General features: G+C 41.6%; 2 protein-coding genes and 1 pseudogene across 2 annotated transcripts; all 3 read right to left on the bottom strand.

The window, feature by feature from the left end:
- Positions 1-564: 564 nt before the first annotated feature.
- On the bottom strand, positions 565-1,615 carry LOC123886581 (annotated as a pseudogene).
- Positions 1,616-3,397: 1,782 nt separating this feature from the next.
- On the bottom strand, positions 3,398-4,832 carry LOC123885755 (RING-H2 finger protein ATL2-like). The gene has a single exon (XM_045935072.1). The coding sequence runs from the start codon at positions 4,475-4,477 to the stop codon at positions 3,578-3,580; it is 900 nt and encodes a 299-aa protein (XP_045791028.1). The 5' UTR covers positions 4,478-4,832; the 3' UTR covers positions 3,398-3,577.
- Positions 4,833-16,480: 11,648 nt separating this feature from the next.
- On the bottom strand, positions 16,481-17,691 carry LOC123886580 (serine/arginine repetitive matrix protein 1-like). Its single transcript, XM_045935885.1, has 3 exons — positions 17,185-17,691; positions 16,600-17,040; positions 16,481-16,498 (listed from the first exon to the last, which is right to left on the bottom strand). The coding sequence occupies exons 1-3, from the start codon at positions 17,689-17,691 to the stop codon at positions 16,481-16,483; spliced, it is 966 nt and encodes a 321-aa protein (XP_045791841.1).
- Positions 17,692-17,992: the final 301 nt, after the last annotated feature.

Raw genomic sequence — 17,992 nt, 5'->3', positions numbered from 1 at the left:
AAAGAACACAAGATTGAGATTTGATGATAAAGTTTGGACATCTATGTCTCCTCCTTAACTGCATTATCTTTCTATTATCTTTAGGATTACAAATTACAACTTGTATATTTTTTGATGTGATTGTTCAATTAACACAATACTTTAACTCTCTACACATTAATTTATTCATTTTTTTCTTCTTCCCTAATGATATATCCTATATCATTTTTTAGCTTCGTTAATGATGTTTTTCTTGGCTAAATTATGTTAATGTTCTCTATCCAGTCTGAATTGGCAGCATGCGCTTTGCAAAAATCCAAAGCGAAGTTTGAATGTCACGACTATTTTAACCGATCATACTTGTGATCAACCTCAGAGAGAACCTGGAAAATAGAACACACATGTGTGTGTTTTATTTGCAAGGTTCTCTCTGAGGTTGATCACAAGTCTGATCGGCTAAAGTAGTTGTGACATCCAAACTTCGCTTTTGATTTTTGCAAAGCACATGCTGCCAATTCAGAAGGGGTGGAGAACATGGACAAAACTTTATTCAAGAAAATGAAGCTACAAATGATATAAGATATGTCATTGACAGAAAACTATATTTAAAATTCTCCCCGTTGATCTAGCATCTCCATATTGTGATAAATGTCCATTCTCCCTGCATTTAAACCAAAACTATATTTAAAATTCAACTGACTTTTAACATCTCATCATCAATCCATAGTCAACCACATTATAGAAAAAGTAGAAAGCAAACAATTACCTAATAATCTCAACGGTTAGAAATTGTGTTATTTCCTTGAACAAATCTTCATTGAATGTTGAAAACACTTTCAAATCTTTCGCAAGAATATCAACAGCCGCCACTTTCTCATCTTTGAGGACAAATGAGATCATTTAAACATTAGAAAAACAAACAACCATGAAATATTCCAATACATTACACGAATACTTAAATAAAATCAAGATTGTAATAATGATGATTATGATTAGGGTTTTGAATATTGATTTACAATCGAGATCTGGGCCTCGACATAGTGGTTTTGTGATATTGCAAAAACTACAACGTGATATCAATTGAAACCACATTTGATTGCAATTCTCCACAATATTAGAGATCCATTAGGGTTTTAAATCCAGTTATGCACATGCGATATGGGCCATGACACATTGTCGAAACCACTATGAAACATCAATTAAGATCACATTTGAATGTGATTTGACAATGAGAGTACTATATATTTAAAATTATGATGATATAGATCAAGAACACAACCTGACCACGACTTTGAAAGTGTTTTTGCTTCCTCATCTCAAAGAACATCTTCATGGAGGATCGATTTTCATTCACTTTAGTAAAACCGTTGAGTTACTTCTCACACTCATCTGAATCTCCAACAAGAATTTTCTCATTAAAATACTTCAAATTGAAGTAGAAACCTGATTCATGCTCCATCCTAAATACACACAAAAACAAATTCAATTTAATTTTGTCATTCTAACTACTCACCAGACAATAAAAAAATAAAAATAAAAAAAGTCATTACTTGTGCAATGTTTCCTTCATATTCTTTTCCCGTAGAAATTGAAGATCGAGTAACACCGTTTCTTGGTTCATACACATAGATTCCATTTTTCTAGTTCAAAGTGATGAGATCAAACGACTCTTTAAGAGTAAGAAGAAAAAAAAAACAAGTATTCTTTTTAGATTGCTCAACTAAAAAAAATGTTAACTCTTTGATTTGTTTGCTTAGTTTTTTTTTTGTTTGTAGAAGAAAACAATTAAATTAAATATAAAAAAAAAACAATCAGACTCCACAAAACATAAAAGATGTTATGAGATGGTTTTTTGTGTGCCAATCTACTATCTATATATAAGAATTTCAATGACCAATATAATTACATTATTATTTTTTTCAACTAATTATAATCAACTTTTTTTATTTTCTTTTTTACTTTCTTTTTTTAACGCATACTTTTTTATTATTTATTATTATAATCAACTAATTATTTATTATTTTCTTTCTTACTTTTCAACTTTTTTACTATTCCTCCGATGTTAAATTTAAGGAAAAAAATAAACTTTTTAGATTCGTTGAATCTGGTCTATATTTTAGACCATATTTATTAATTATTTAATGAATTTCTAAATGAATTTTTTGTTTATATTCAAAAGTCGAGTGAATACTTTTCTCTTTACACATATTCTCTCTCTTACTTTTTTATTTTTTGTTTTTTTTTTCTACTTTTTTATCTCTCTCATACATTTCAATGTTTTTTTTCTCTCTTTCGTTCTTTGACTAAAACTTTTCTTCTTACTCCTCTTTCATTTTCACAATTCAAATTTAAATTGTATCTTTTTCTAATCTATTTATTATCTAATTTATATCATATTCTTTATATTTGAACTCTCATCAAAATATGGGTTCTAACATTTTATCAAGGTTTTCTATAGTAACATATTTTGTCATTGTATAGAATTTTAGTAGTTTTCTATATATCGTCATACAATCCGTCATATAATAGTTTTAGTAATTTTTTTTATAGAATTTTAGTAGTTTCGGTTAGAATTGCATGGTAAACAACTAAGAAATATTATTTGAAGATAGGTCAAGAGTTTGAAGGAAAAAAACAAAACAAGATGAAAAATCAAGCATTTCAACACATTTCTTTTAAAATTTTCAAAATCATTTTGTTATGATTGTTATTACTATGAGTAGCTAAATTTCTTAGGTTAAATTGTTAATGAACTTCCCATGATAATTGTCACATAGTTTAGATAGACATTGAACTGGTAATTGTGACTAACGTACTTTAATACATTCATAATTTCTAAACTTGCCTAAGAGATTAATATATGTGTTGATATTTGTTATTAGTGAATAGAATACTGAAACATGACATTGATTTTTACTAATATTTAAGAGTTAATTCGTCGTGATAATAAAAATGAATTGTGAAGCATGATCTGAGATTACCAAATAATAATAGATAAGCGATTCAAAATAACCTAATCGTTTTCTCATCTTATTTCATAACAACTTTATTTTCTCGCCATTACTTTTATTTTCTTAGACTATTAATCTTCAACCCATACCAAAGTGAACAAAACATACAATAACAAAAAAAAAAACATTTTTTTTTAGAAAAAGATTAAAATACTGACAAAAATATTACTCATCTTCTTTTTTTACAAAATTTTCTTTTTTGACAAAGTCTTAGCTCTTAAGTTTAGAGACATCATATATGAGTATATCTTATCTCCCCCCATCAATTCAACACTTTACATATTTGACTTATCTACATTGTACACACCCCCTAGTCCAAAGAACAATAATAATGATAGTTCAATTTTTCTATTGTCCCATTCTACCATGTTTGAAACATAAACAATAAAAAAACAAAACAAATACTATTATATCAACGAATTTGAATTATCTTTGTTGAATTAAAATACACATTCATACTATTCTCTACAATTTTCAACTAATTCTCATATTCACACTCACGCGCCACTCACCGCTTCAAGCACGTTCCGTGTTTAAAAAACCCGCCACGTCAGCACTTTCGAGTCAACTCAACTCAATTCACTAACTCACTGAGTCTCAACTCGCTCACCTTGTTCTACTTTTAACTCAGCCACCGAGCTACAACCACCGCCGCCATACGACGAAGGAGAAACACTTCCTTTCCAATCCATACTAAGAATCCTCTTAAACGACAACATCCTACTCATTGGTGAACGAAACGACGACTGAGTCGATGACGGCGAGTCACAACACAACTCGTTCCTCGAAGGTATCTCAATTGTCACACCCGTAAAAGACGGTTTTCTCCTTAACCCAACCGAACTCGAACAAACCTCTTTACCGGTTCGGTTCTCATTCTGATCTTCTAAACCCGAACCGGAACTCGAACTCGACCCACTTTCCGGTTCACAAACATTTATAACAAATTCGGGTCGGGTTTGACATTCCGAAGCGGGTTCAACCGCTGCACGACAAAGTGGACACGTGGAATGAGAATGAAACCACATATCAATACACTCGATATGAAAACTATGTTTACATTTCGGTAAAACCCGACCCGTTTCACCGGATTCAAATTCCGATAAACAAACAGCACATTCCGATGAATTCTCCGGTTGAGTTTTCGGATCATAGAAGAACAAAGGAAGCGAGGCGATAACTGAAGCTTCAAGACCACGTGAAGTAACGACGGAAGAAACCGCGGTGGTTGTTGTTGGATTATCGGTGAAGAAAACTAGCTGAGTACGACGGCGGAGACGGTTACGACGGCGGCGAGATTGCATAAGATACCAACGAGCGTAAACATGGAGACAAAGCATTACAACGATGACGAAGAAGAGAAGAACGATTGCACAGAGCATGATTTTGCCGTTGAGATTGAAACTTTTTGAATCGAAATCGTTAGGTGGGTTTGAGTTTGAATTTTCTTTGTTGAATTTGGGAATTGGGTCTTCGTTTTTCTCCATTTGAAAGGAGGAGGGGGTGTGTGACTGAATGAAAGGGGGTGTAAAGAGTAAAGAGAAAAGAGAAGAAAGAAGGAGGGGTGTGTGAATGAATGGGAGGGGGTGTGAAGAGTAATGAAGAGAAATGAGAAAATGAAGAATAATGAAGGAAGAAGAAAAGATAGGGTTTAATAATAATAGAGAAAATGGAAGATAGAAAAGAGTGTATAGAATAGAAGAAAGAGTGAGGAAGGTTCTTGAGAGTTTCTTAGTGAAGTCTTTGACGGTTGAAACATTGCCATAAAGATATTATGGGAAAATGATTTTACTTGCTTCATACCTGCTTTGTTGTCTACATGGAACAACAAGACACTAATTTTGACGCGGTTTTATTTTCTTTCTAATGTGTTTGTTATGCAAAATAATAATTGTAATATTATTTTATTTTAATTATAATTATAATAGTTCTTGACTCAATTTCATTATTATATATTGTACCAATTTTTTTTATTAATTAATATTCGTAGAGAGGTGAATTCATCTTTCATGAGCTTATTTTAGTTGACATGACATTACATTATATATTCGGGAATTGAGGTTCGTACTTGGTCATTCAATTTATCCACTTTAAGGTTTGAATTTTTAGTCACTAGATTAGTTGAAAAATAAATAAATAACAGGGAACCTATAAGGAGGGGTTGATATTTGACTCATTCTACCAATAATATGATAACAAAAAAAGTCAAAATTAAAATCCTATATAAGATGTGTTTGGTAAGTCTAATAAACTAGCTTATAGTTTATTGGACTACCTTATAAGTTTGTTTGATAAAAATGAACATGTTTGGTAACAAGTTTATCTCATTAACTTATAATATTTTTTGAGATACTATTTCAAATAGAGTATGATCTTATAGCTTATAAATTTTTACCCATAATTCCATTTTTACCCATCTTTATTTTCATTCATTATTATTTATTTTTTTAAAATAAAATAACTATATACTAACAATGTACTTTTATGTCATTTTGTACTTACAACATTTAAATTTATCAAACATTGAAATTTTATTCTACAAGTTTTTTAGCTATAAGTCAGTTTTTCAGCTATAACCTAATTTTTTAGTTATCAGCTAACTTATTGCTTATTTTTATCGAACAGAGCAATAATCTCGGCCTAAGATAATAATTTTACTATATCAAAGATTGTTCTTTCATTAGCAATCATTAGTTGATATTCACTGGTGATTGTCGCTGGACTTAGTCAGGAGTATCACAATTCGATTTCCCTTAATTGTGACTGAGAGGGTGTTGAAACCACTTGATACTAGATCTAACCTCCAATTAAGAGATCCAATAGACCGGTGGAAGAAAAAAAATTGTACTTTCATTAGTCTTTTTCATGCATAAAAATAAAATTCTTTTTGAATTTCAAAACTAGCCGAATGTAAGCTAACTTTTATAAAATAAAAAAACGCAAGCTAAATAAGTGGATCAGATGTATTCCATCTATCTATTACTTAATTTTTTTTTTTTTTTGGGTACATCTATTACTTAAAAGTTAAAACCAAACAAATAATTTTTTTCTTTCTTTTGCATATATCAAGCTATTATTTGATAAAACAATGCAAAAATCCAACCATCTTGCTACTTTCATCCAAACTTTCGAGAGAACTAACAATTTTAAAATAGATGTCGTGCATTCTTGTTAAAATCGCATTCTCATTCAATTGATTAAACAATCATTGTGAGTTTAACTTAATTGATAAGACATTACATTATATAAGTAGGGGTCGGAGTTTGAACCCTGATTATCCCACTTATCTATCTTAAGAGTGAAATTTTTAGCCCATTAAACTTCTTGAACAAAAAGTCATTGTGAAGTCTCCACGCAAGTATGGGGACATTCCAAAACACCAATTTATTTCATGAAACATCGCTTATTGAAGAATCACTTAAGCTGATGATATTTTTGTTTGCATGCATGATATGCTTCTAATTAAATTCCTTCACCTAAACATTTTCTCAATTAAACACGCTTTCTTGTTTTCCATAATGTATCCAAATTTACAATAATTATTATTTCCTATTTGAATAATCTGTTTGTTGCGATTGATTATTTTATTATTAGATTCTTGTATGATTGCAAGAAAGCTGTATTAAATCGTGGGAGATGTATACGATTAACAAACAAGAGTGGTATGATAAACAAGGGAGAGTGGACAAACGAGGGAGTTCGTTCATATTAGGGTGTTCACATCTAAATCAATTTAAAAAATTGAAAATTGCACAAAATTTAAATTTGTGGAAAATGTTTGGAATGGATATATTTTTGTAAAAATTGCTCGATCGTATCAGATTAAATTTTATATTCTGATCGTGTAGACCAGAAGAGTGCGAGTCCGCCGGCGTTTACGGTGGTTGAGAGCGTTGAGACCCCTGTTGAAGCGGAGGGGGGTTGTGTACCTGCAGGCACTCCGACGCTCAAGTCAGTTTGTGTGTAAAGGTTTTCTTGGCTAAAATAATGCGTACCTTGTGAATGAAGTGGAGACACATATATATAGCCCCCAGCGCAGGGCCAAGGCCCTTGATGGCATTAATGGCCATCAAGTGGCTGCCGGAAAACGGCTTGGAAGCCTTGATGTGCAGTAAATGCCCATCATTCCGGTTTACGGCCGTTACGATACGTAAGAGTATCTGACCGTTGGAGGGTCGAGCACGTCTAACGGGCTCTTCGTACATGCTTTCTCGGATCGTATGTGTTCGACATCCTCTTAGGCTCGAGCGTCATGCTCGGCCCAGAACAGGAGCCCCCCAAGTTGTTATGCTCGTTGATGAAGATAATAACTTGAAGCTTGACCGATTCACCTTGTGTTTAGATCTTTCGACTTGTCGAACACAGTTATTTTCGAGTTGGTTCACGATGCTTTTGAATTTTCGCGGTTCCCTTTGGTCAAAGTCAAGCTTTGGAAAAGGGAAAGCGTTTTTTCCAAGCGGTCAACCCTGGGTATCAGTAGCCGCTTCTTGCATTTATGGACGCCAGGCACGGTATTGGGCCTTTTGGGCGGCAAGTTTCTTTATAAATACTTGCTGCCTTTTCTTTTAGGCTTAACTACACATTTAGTCTCTTACGTTTATTTTAGGTTTCAATTTGGTCCCTTACGTTTAAAAAGTATCAATTTGGTCCCTTACGTTTATTTTAGTTTTCAAGTTAGTCCTTTCCGTCAATTTTGTCACATGTGGCAGCCAATTTGCTTATGTGGACAGACACGTGGCACTTTGACACACTGACACGTGTACTATTTAAACGGTGTTAGTGACAAAACTAACGGAAATGACTAACTTGAAACCTAAAATAAACGTAAGGGACCAAATTGATACTTTTTAAACGTAAGGGACCAAATTGAAACCTAAAAAAAACGTAAGGGACTAAATGTGTAGTTAAGCCTTTCTTTTACTTTCCATATTTTGTGCTTTGAGTGTCAGCGATGGATAGGAAGGATTCCAAGAAGGTTGCTGTTGAGAGCTCCAAGTCCCAAAGGGGAAAGAAGAGAGCGGAAGTGTCCACGGCTGTGGTGGCTCGTTCTCAGAAGGCAAAGGAGGCCAAGGTGATCATCCTCTCTTCAGAAACTTCCGACACGTCAAGCTCCGATGAATCGGAGGATTTTATTGAGGAGTTCCTGAGGGCTCACAAGTTTCCTCACCTCTATCCTCCTTCCCCCTCTTTCGGTGAAGGGAAGTCTCAGGAGGAGGTAGAATCCAAGATGAGGCCGACGGAGGTGTTGAAGATTGATTCGGACTCCGAGCATGAGGATTAGATGCTCGGGTCCTTTGTAATTTTTCTTTCCTTGTACTGGCTTCCCCTTAATAAAGAACGTTTTTACTTTAAATGTTCCGAGCACATTTTATTTGCATTCGTGTTTTATTTATGCTCTTTTAATTTAATAATGTCGTGGATTTTCTAGACGATTCCGAGCGGACTTTTCGATCGAAAGTGATACCTTTTTCGAGCATGTTTTCGATTTTGCGAGCTTGTCGAGGAACGCGATGTTCTTATTTGGTAGTTGCGGCCTTCCCCGTATTTTTAGCGAAAATAAGGGGATTGAATCCCGAGGATCTCGCATTTCCTTTTTGGCTGCGATTTTCTCGGGACGTAGTGTCTTGGGTTCCGCGAGATTTGCGCGAGCAGAGGGATGTGACATGAAAGGACGAGTCGCTTCGCTTCCTCCCGCCACGTGTAAAGGCTATCTGAATAGCACTCGAGTGGCTATTTAATTGAGATTTGAATCTCGAGGTCATCGACAGCCGTCGGATTTTCGCGCCTTTTCGTTTCTCTGGAGATTAAATCTGGGCCGCTTATCTGCCATAAATCCGGTCCGTTGGATTAATCTGACGGTTCAGATGGGGAATGGCGCAAATTTTTTCGTGCAGGCGCGTTGGCCTATATATAGAAGGGAGGTTTTTTGTTTGAAACTTTACAGTTTCTCATTTCCCCTATTAACTTTCTTGCTTCCTTTCCCTCTGGTGATTTTCGTTCCGTTTGCTGCTACACTACAAGCGCCTTCTCTTCATTCCTTTTTAACCAACAAGTAAGTGCCTCATCCTTTTCGATTTTGCTTTGACTGTTTGGTTAAGTAGGACGTGGTTAGTTCACGCAGTAGGTAGTTTTGTAGTGTGTTTCTCATATAACTTGGGTAGTCTTTTTTGAGGGTTGTAGGTGGTGATTAACACCCTTTTCCCCCCCAAATAAGGATTTTTCGGGGTTTTAAGGCAAAAAATCGCTGCTTTTTACCCACTGATGGTTGGGTTTTTGCTTTAGAACAATGTCGAGCACCACATGCGTTTCGTGCTCGGTTGTTTTTATGAACTTAGCGTCCGGAGGGATGATTTTGTCCCTTTCAGTTTTCGCGTAGTCCTTTAAGTGTTGTTGAGATCCTCGCCCTTTCACTTGATTTGGCGGTGGAAGGGTGGATTTGAATGTCGAATTCATTTTTCCTTCCTCTGCTTTTTCAGGTTTTCCTTTAGATGGCTGAAGGGTCTCAAAGTCAAGTCTCGTTTATAGATCAATAGCCGTCCTCGTCGATTCGTGTTCGAGCCGACCTTTCATGGGTGGCGGATGAACCTCGAGAAACAGAGTCAGTTTATAAGAACTGCGAGAGTGATATCCCGGAGTCAATGTGCACGGATATACAGACTCCTCCTACCGAAGATTTCGAGGTGCGGATTCCTACTGCTCGTCACAGGATCTGCAGTAATTGGGCCTAGGGGACGATTCCCATGTACGAGATCGCTTTTAAGCATCTGGGAATTAGGTTGCCCTTTACGGATCTTGAGGTGTCCATCTTCCGCCATCTTCGCTTAGCCCCTTATCAACTTCATCCGAACTCTTTGGCCTTTATCAAGGCTTTTGAAAAGACCGCCGAACACTTGGGTCTGGGTCCCACCTTGCCTTTATTCTTCTATCATTTTGGCCTTCAGCGAAGCTGTCCTTGGGGGGAACAAGCGAAAGGGAAACTCGCGAAAGGAGCCCCGCTACCGGACACCAAACATGGATGGGTTTCTTTGAGGCAACAGAAACGCCTCTTTGATATGTACGACGAATCGGTGCGGGGGTTTAAGTCCGTTTTCTACGGGGTCAGGCCCATAACGACGAAAGGCTGGAATAACTTCGTCCGTAGGGGGCACCGTATAGACGAGCTGGGGCAGGAAGTGCTCGATGAACAGGGGCTCCCCATAGATGAGGATTTCGCCAGATTCCCATTCTATTGGCGTAGAGATCATTACTCCATGTCGACCAAAGAGTTTGTTTTTAAGCTGGGGGAGTTGTCCGCTGAGGAGAGAGCTGATTATAAAAAGCTGTTAGAGTTCGTGGCGGGCTTGCCTCCTTACCTTTTGAGCGACCCTGAGGGCGAGCCTTTATTCGGAGAAGATGGTCAGAGGTTGACCAAGACCAAGTTGATTGCAACCGAGGAGTTGATCGCTTGTGACACTCCGGAGAAATTATCTGTTTTTTGGAGTATGCTCGTGGATTTCTTTTATCTATTTTTACTAATGTTTTGCTTCCTTTATTTGCTCGTCTTTGTTTTGCTAACTGTCAATCTGATTTGTGTAGGTACAATGACCAGTGGTGCCGCCGCTCTCCGCAAAGCTCGCGCTGCCAAGAACAAGAGGGAAGCGAGCAGTGCTGCTACAACCTCTTCTGCCCCCCAGTCCCCGACAGCCTCTATTGTGGATCGTTCGAAAAGGATACGGCTGGAGGAGGAAACCTCTTCTCGACAGGAGCGTGAGGTAGTGGATCTCTCTGGCCAGGATGATCCTCCGAACTCTGGTCCCCATAGGTTGTCCGCTGGCGTTCCTGCAGACGATTTCGTCCTTCCTCCCATCTATGCCCATGGCGAGCTACTGACCGGAGAAACCAAAGTGAAGATTAATCCAGCAGATGAGGCCATCCTCGCAGACATGGGTCCCGAGGCTCTCCGCTCTGAAATTGCCGCCCAGTCCATGGGCTTGCTCAAATTGGTCGAGGTGGCGACTTTTCTGAATGGCCGGGAGTGCAAATACTTGGAGGAGAGGGATGAGGCTCGCAAGGAGTTGCCTCTGTTGAAGCGAAGGCTGGCAGAATCTGAGGCCTCCTGCAAGGGTTATAGGGAGGAGCGTAAGACTATCTCGGCCAACCTTAAGGAGGCGGAGGACAGGCTCAGGACGGTGTCGGAGGAGAGGGACAATGCCGTGCAGAGGGTTGATGAGCAGAAGACTTTGATTGGCGAGCTGGAAGGGAAGTTGGCGAGGCTTCAAGTTTCTGGGGTTGTCGAGGAAGAGGAGAAGGAGCTCGACCCTCAAGGGGTGTATGCCTCCTCTTCTCGTGCTTGCTTGATCGCGAAGATCCAGGAGCTTGAGTCCAACAAGGTTGCTGCTGCTACTTTTAGTTTCAACAACGCAGTGGCCCAGCTCAGGATTCTCAACCCCAGTTTGATCGAGGAGGGTTTAGATGAGGAGAAGGAGGTGCGTGATGGAGCTATCGTGACCCCCTCTGATGATGAAGTGTGATTTATGTTTTTCTTTCTTTTGTTTTGTTCGGGCATTTTGTTGCCCTTTTGATGTAACCGACAATCATGGACCTTTGTGGTCTTATATTTCAGTGGTTTGTTATTTATTCGCTCGCCTTTTCACCGTTATCTTCGTATCTAGATTTAGGTTTCATGTGGCAAAATTTTAATTTCCTCTGAATGTCGAATCGAACGTTTTTGCATGCCTGACGTTTTTAGGTTCGTGCTTCGACCTGTATGCTTGATGCTTTTTTTGTTTGTGCTCGACTAAGTGTGAGGTTTTTAACTTAAGTAATTTTCCAAACATTCTATACGCCGAGCTATTCATTTCTTCGGCTAGTGTGTGTTTGGACGGTGGTCATCGTTATGATAGCTGGTACCATTGATGCCGAGCTTAGAAGGTGTGGGGAACCATTCTAAGTGGTTGGAGATGTTTATCCAAACTAATGACGAGGAGAGGGGCTGTTGTTAAGCTTTCCTCCTCGGGGTGTGAACATCCCATCGCGAGCTGGGGTTCTACCGGTCGTGTACTGCGACGATGGCGTTCCGTGGTCTAGAACTTTCCTCGCCAACATCATCGAGCCCCTAACGTCTCGACTTTGTTTTATATTTTAAGATTCATGCCCGTACCTAAGCACTCCTCCGTTGTATAGGCGCGTTTCTCATGGGCGAAGACACAGCCTTCGTCGAGGGATGACTTTTGAGCTTCCCTCAACTGTAGTATTGCTTGAGCTTTTCGGCATTCCAAGGTCGAGGAACTTCTTTCCCGTAAAGGTCTTCCAGGTAATAAGCACCGTTTTCGGTTTTGGCTCGGACTCGATAAGGTCCCTCCCAATTTGCCGCGAGTTTACCCTCGCGGGAGTCCTTTTGATTGCGTCGTAGCACTAATATACCAACGTCGAACTCTCGCTTAATGACTCTTTTATCGTGCCGTTTTGCTATTTTTTGTTTCAACGTTGCTTCCCGGAGAGCCGCGCCCTCTCGAAGCTCTTCCAAAAGGTCGAGCTCTTCTCTGAGCATGTCTTGATTATCCCCTCCTTCGAGAGGTATTTCTGTTCAGAATGAAGACGCCCCCGTCTCTACCGGAATTACTGCTTCTGTTTCGTATGTTAATCGGAAAGGTGTTTCTCCCGTCGTGGAGTGTGGGGTTGTTCGGTAGGACCAGAGTACGCTGTGTAGTTCCTCTGTCCATTTACCCTTCGCTTCGTCTAATCTCCTCTTAAGTCCTCGTAATATGACCCTGTTCGCGGCCTCAGCTTGACCGTTTGTTTGAGGGTGTTCGACAGAGGTAAAATGTTGGGTTGTACCTATCCTCGCCATAAATTCTCGCATTTTCTTGTCTGTGAATTGAGTCCCGTTATCTGTAACGACAACTTGAGGGATCCCAAATCGTGCAAGTATGTTGCGTTTGAAAAATCGCAGCACGTTGAACGTTGTGATGCTGGCGAGGGGTTCGACTTCGATCCATTTTGTGAAGTAGTCGACGGCTACTATCAGGTATTTATTTTGTCATGCTGCCGTAGGAAACGGTCCTAGGAGGTCCATCCCCCACCAAGAAAACGGCCACGGGGATGAGAGCGTCTTTAGCTCGTTCGGAGGGGCCAAGTGCATATCCCCGTGAAGTTGGCATTTGTCGCATTTTTTGACATGCTCTTTTGCGTCTGCTTGCATGGTAGGCCAGTAGAATCCTGCTCGCAAGGCCTTTCTGGCCAAGGAGCGTCCACCGATGTGTTGACCGTTCATTCCTTCGTGGATTTCGCTGAGGATCGAGGTTACCTCGCTTTCCTCGACGCATCTCAGCAGAGGGATGGAAAATCCTCGGCGATACATTTTCCCATTTAGGATTACGTATGCGCAGGCTCTTCTTTTGACCTTAGCTGCCTCTTTTTTGTCAATCGGGAGGTTTCCGGTGTTCAAAAATTCGAACACGGGTGTCATCCAACTATCGGCGTTGATTTCGCATATCAGGAATACCTCGGTGGGTTTTGCTATGCTTGGCTTGGATAGCGTTTCCTGAATAAGCGATTGATTTCCGCCCTTCTTTTTCTTGGTGCTGGCGAGCTTTGATAAGATATCTGCTCTTGCATTATGCTCGCGAGGAACATGTTTGACTTCGGTTTGCTTGAATTTAGTCAATTTTTCTTTGATCAAGTTTAAATATTTCGTGAGTCGTTCGTCTTTTGTTTAGTATTCTCCGGCTATTTGTGATGCGACGAGTTGTGAGTCCGTGAATATCTTAATCTCCTCGGCTTCCATATCCTGAGCCAACCTCAATCCCGCCAGGAAGGCTTCGCACTCGGCTTGGTTGTTCGTGGTCGGAAAGGCGAGCTCGAGCGAAACTTCTATGAGTACTCCTTCGCTGTTTTCGAGCATTATTCCTGCACCACTCCCTTGTGGATTCGAGGATCCATCCACGAAGATAGTCCATTTGTTCTTATCCGGGGTAGATGGTGTGGTCATCTCGGCTACGAAGTCTGCTAGCACTTGGGCTTTTAACGCCTTTCTGCTTTCGAAAAAGATTTCGAATTCGGACAACTCGAGCGACCATTTTAGCATTCGTCCTGTCATATCCGGCCTCGCGAGGAGTTGCTTAATTGGTTGATCGGTTCGAACAACGATGGAGTGAGCTAAGAAATAATGTCTTAATTTCCTCGCGGCCATGACTACTGCTAAGGCCGTTTTTTCAATCTGTAAGTACCGGAGTTCGGGTCCTTGCAGGGCCTTACTCACAAAATAGACGGGTTTTTGCCCTTGCTCGGTTTCTCTGATGAGAACGGCGCTGATGGCCTCTGATGCTACGACGATGTAAAGGTATAGGGTTTCCCCTTCGTTAGGTCGCGTTAGGGCTGGGGGTTCGGATAATGCTCGTTTTAAGTGTTGTAGCGCGTCCTCGCATTCCTTCGTCCATTCGAATGCGGATTCTTTTCGATGTAATTTGAATAAGGGTAGCGCGTGTTGAGCGGATTTTGCGACAAAACGAGATAAGGCTGTGAGCATCCCATTTAGCGATTGGATTGATTTCTTCGAGTCCGGTGTAGGAAATTCAAAAAATGCTCTGCATTTATCGGGGTTAGCTTCGATTCCTCTTTCGGTTAAGTAGAATCCGAGGAATTTCCCAGCTTTTACGCCGAACGTGCATTTTTCAGGATTAAATCTCATATTGTACTTTCTCGCTTGGTCGAACACTCTTTTCAGATTGGCTGTATGATCGACTTCCTCTTCGGATTTGACGATCATATCATCCATGTAGACTTCGAGCATGTCACCGATTTCATTATTGAAGACTTTGTTCATCATCCTTTGGTATGTGGCGCCCGCGTTTTTAAGCCCGAAAGGCATTACGTTGTAATAATAATTACCGGATTCGGTCATAAACGCTGTTTTCTTTTTATCGATTTCAGCCATTTTTATTTGATTATAACCCGAGTACGCGTCCATAAACGATAGTAATTTAAATCTTGATGAATTATCTACTAATTTGTCTATGTTAGGTAAAGGGTAAGCGTCTTTAGGGCAAGCCCTATTAAGATCGGCATAATCAACACACATGCGCCATTTTCCATTCGATTTCTTAACAAGTACAACATTGGATAGCCAGGTGGTGTACCTGGCTTCCGAAATGAAATATGCCTCGAGGAGGTCTTTTACAGCTTTTTCAGCAGCCTCCGCTTTCTCGGGAGACTGCTTCCTACGCCGCTGAACAACGGCACTAGCCCTAGGATCTAAAGTCAATTGATGACAAGCGACCTCAGGGTCGATTCCGGGCATCTCTGCAGCGCTCCAGGCGAACAGTTCAGCATTGTCCTTTAAGCAAGCGATTAGCTGCTTTTTGACCAAGTCGGGGAGCCCAGTTCCAATCTTGATCCCTTTGAGGGGGTCTTCGCCTAGGGGTACCAGTTCGAAATCTCTGTCCGGAATTGGGCGATAGATTTTCTTTTCAGCAACGGGGAGGTATTTCTGCTTCTCTTCCTGATGCTCCTTTTTTGTGAGTCGAGCATCGATGTCGACGGAACCTCCAATAGTGTTTACCCCCAGATTTTTCTTTTGTTCAGATTTCTTAGGGGTCACCACGGTGCTCAGATTTTTTGCCGCGGCCTCAAAGCATCTCCTCGCAGCAGCTATGTCGCCGTTGATGGTAGCGACCTGATCATCCGGTGTGTAGTATTTCAGCTTCAAATGAACGGTTGACGACACAGCGTACAACTCGGCTAAGGTAGTCATGCCGATGATGCAATTGTACAGCGAGGGGCAGTCGACAACCATGAATTGTGTCCTCACAGACTTCATTGCCTTCTCCTCGCCAAAGGTGATGATGAGGTCCACATATCCCCAAGGCTTGGTAGTCGACCCGTTGAACCCCTGAAGGTCAGGTCCTACATATGGAATCAGGTTCTTCTCCGACAGCTGTAAAGTTTTGAAGAGCCCTGAGTACATCACGTCGCACGAGCTCCCCTGATCTACGAGGATGCGGTGGACGTCGAAGTTCGCCATGCGAGCTCTCACCAATAGCGGTATCTGGTAGTTTGGCGAGCCCCCAGGAACTTCTGATTTGTAGAAGGCCAGCGGGTCGGAGCCTTCCTCAGGTTTGGAGACGGTGATGGGAGTCACTGAGCAAATAGTTTCCAGCTCCTCGAATTTTCTTTTCACCGAGCCGAGGGTGACTTTGTTGAGCCCTCCCCCTGTTATCACCAGTGCTTTGGGGAAATTCTCCCATGAGCCATTCAGGTGGGCGTTGAAATGCCTCATGAGAGCTCCCTCATCCGACCCTAGGGATGGGAGTGGGATCTCTGGTGCTGAAATGGCAAGGGCCTGAGGGACTATGCCTCTGTTGTTTTCTTGCTCGGAGACATCAATGGCCATTGCGACCTCTTGAGGCTCCCGCTGTTGTTGTTGTTGTACTTGTTCGCCGTTCTGAACGTATCTTCGGGCATAGCCCTTCTGTATCAGAATCTCGATGGCATCTTTTAGGTGGACACAGTCTTCAGTGACGTGTCCATGGCTTTTATGATAGCGACAAAATTTCGTCCTATCAGTATTTGCCTTCATGGGCTGCTGTCTTGGGAAGTGGATCCCAGCCTTCTTGAAGTCCGCAGCGGAGACTTCAGCAAAAATGCGGTCTCTTGACGCATTCAGTGGAGTGTAAGTTGTGAACTTTCCACGTGGAGGTTTGGACTCCTTGATCCTATCCTCCCTTCCTTTTTCGTTACCTCTTCGCGAGGTTCCAGCTTCATCTTTCTCGTGGTTCCTGTGTTTTTCCTGACTTTTAGGCCTCCTTAAATCTATGGCCTTCAGTTTCTCCTCGTAGGCGATGTACTTCTTCGCCTTTTCGAAGAAAGCATCCAACGTTTTCGGCTCTTCGATCCCGACAGCTTTGGCTAAGTCGCTGTCCCGACGGAGTCCCCTGTCGAGGAGGTACAGCTTCATACTTTCTTCGACCTTTACCTCGACGGCCGCTTTGTTGAAGCGCTCCAGATAGGACCTGAGTGGCTCCGTTTCGCCTTGAATAATGGCTTCGAGGGTCGCTTCCGTTTTTGGATGGCGCTTCGAAGACGTGAAATGGGCCCGGAAGCGATCGCAGAGGTCCGACCAGGAATCTACGGATCCCGGCGCCAAGCTCTTATAGCAAGCTATAGCGCCTTTCCTCAGAGTCGTGGGAAAGAGCTTACACTTGATAGAGCCTCGTACATTTCTGTACTCGAGGAGAGCCTCCAGATTCTCGATGTGCTCGTCTGGATCTGTCGAGCCATCGTAGGTATCCATTGCCGGTGGTTTCTCGAGACCGACCGGTAGAGGGAGTTCCCGGATTCTTCGGGAGAGGGGGCCTTGGTGGCTGTCCTTATCTTCCGGGGATCGGTGTCTTTGGTGGCGAGGAGGATTGTCCCTTCTAGGGGAGTGTCTCCTCGGCGGGGTGGAGTTTCGAGATACTTCCTCGTTTCTCCTCGGGCTCATCCTCCTCTCGCTCCTTCGGTGAGGTGGTGAGCGTGACCTGGAGAAAGTTCTGCTCCTCACAGGTGTGGGTGAACGGCGAGTTTGGCGAGCTTGCGCCGTTACCCTTGATTCAGCAATTGCATCGATGCGACGACTTTGTTGTTCGAGCCTTTGATTTTGCTGCTCGAATCTCTGGTTTTGCTGCAGTAGTAAGTCCGACTGGCGGTTGATTGCATTGACCAGCGCAGCCATCATATCCTGCATGGGGACGCCCGGAGGGATAGCCACTGCCGGAGTCGCCTGTGGCGGGGTAGCCACATGGATCTGCGGTTCTTCTGGGTTGTAGGGCTCATCATGCACGTTTTGCCCCCCTTGGCCATCTTCCGTTACGGAGGGGAACTGGCCGTCCAGCGGGTGGTACGGCGCGTAGTCCATTGGTTGAGCGTTGTTCTCCGCCACGTGCTACGGGAGTTGGTGGTTGTTAACGCCAGCTATTGATCGCAGGGTGGTTGTTTTTGGAAGGTGTTTAGTTTTTGGTTTGAAGAAACAGGGAAACTACTGTTCC

This window comes from Trifolium pratense, linkage group LG5, assembly GCF_020283565.1.
Source record: "Trifolium pratense cultivar HEN17-A07 linkage group LG5, ARS_RC_1.1, whole genome shotgun sequence".
In the NCBI taxonomy this organism is placed as follows: domain Eukaryota; kingdom Viridiplantae; phylum Streptophyta; class Magnoliopsida; order Fabales; family Fabaceae; genus Trifolium; species Trifolium pratense.
Note: the sequence above shows the minus strand (reverse complement) of the source record. Positions and strands in the feature narration are given on the sequence as shown.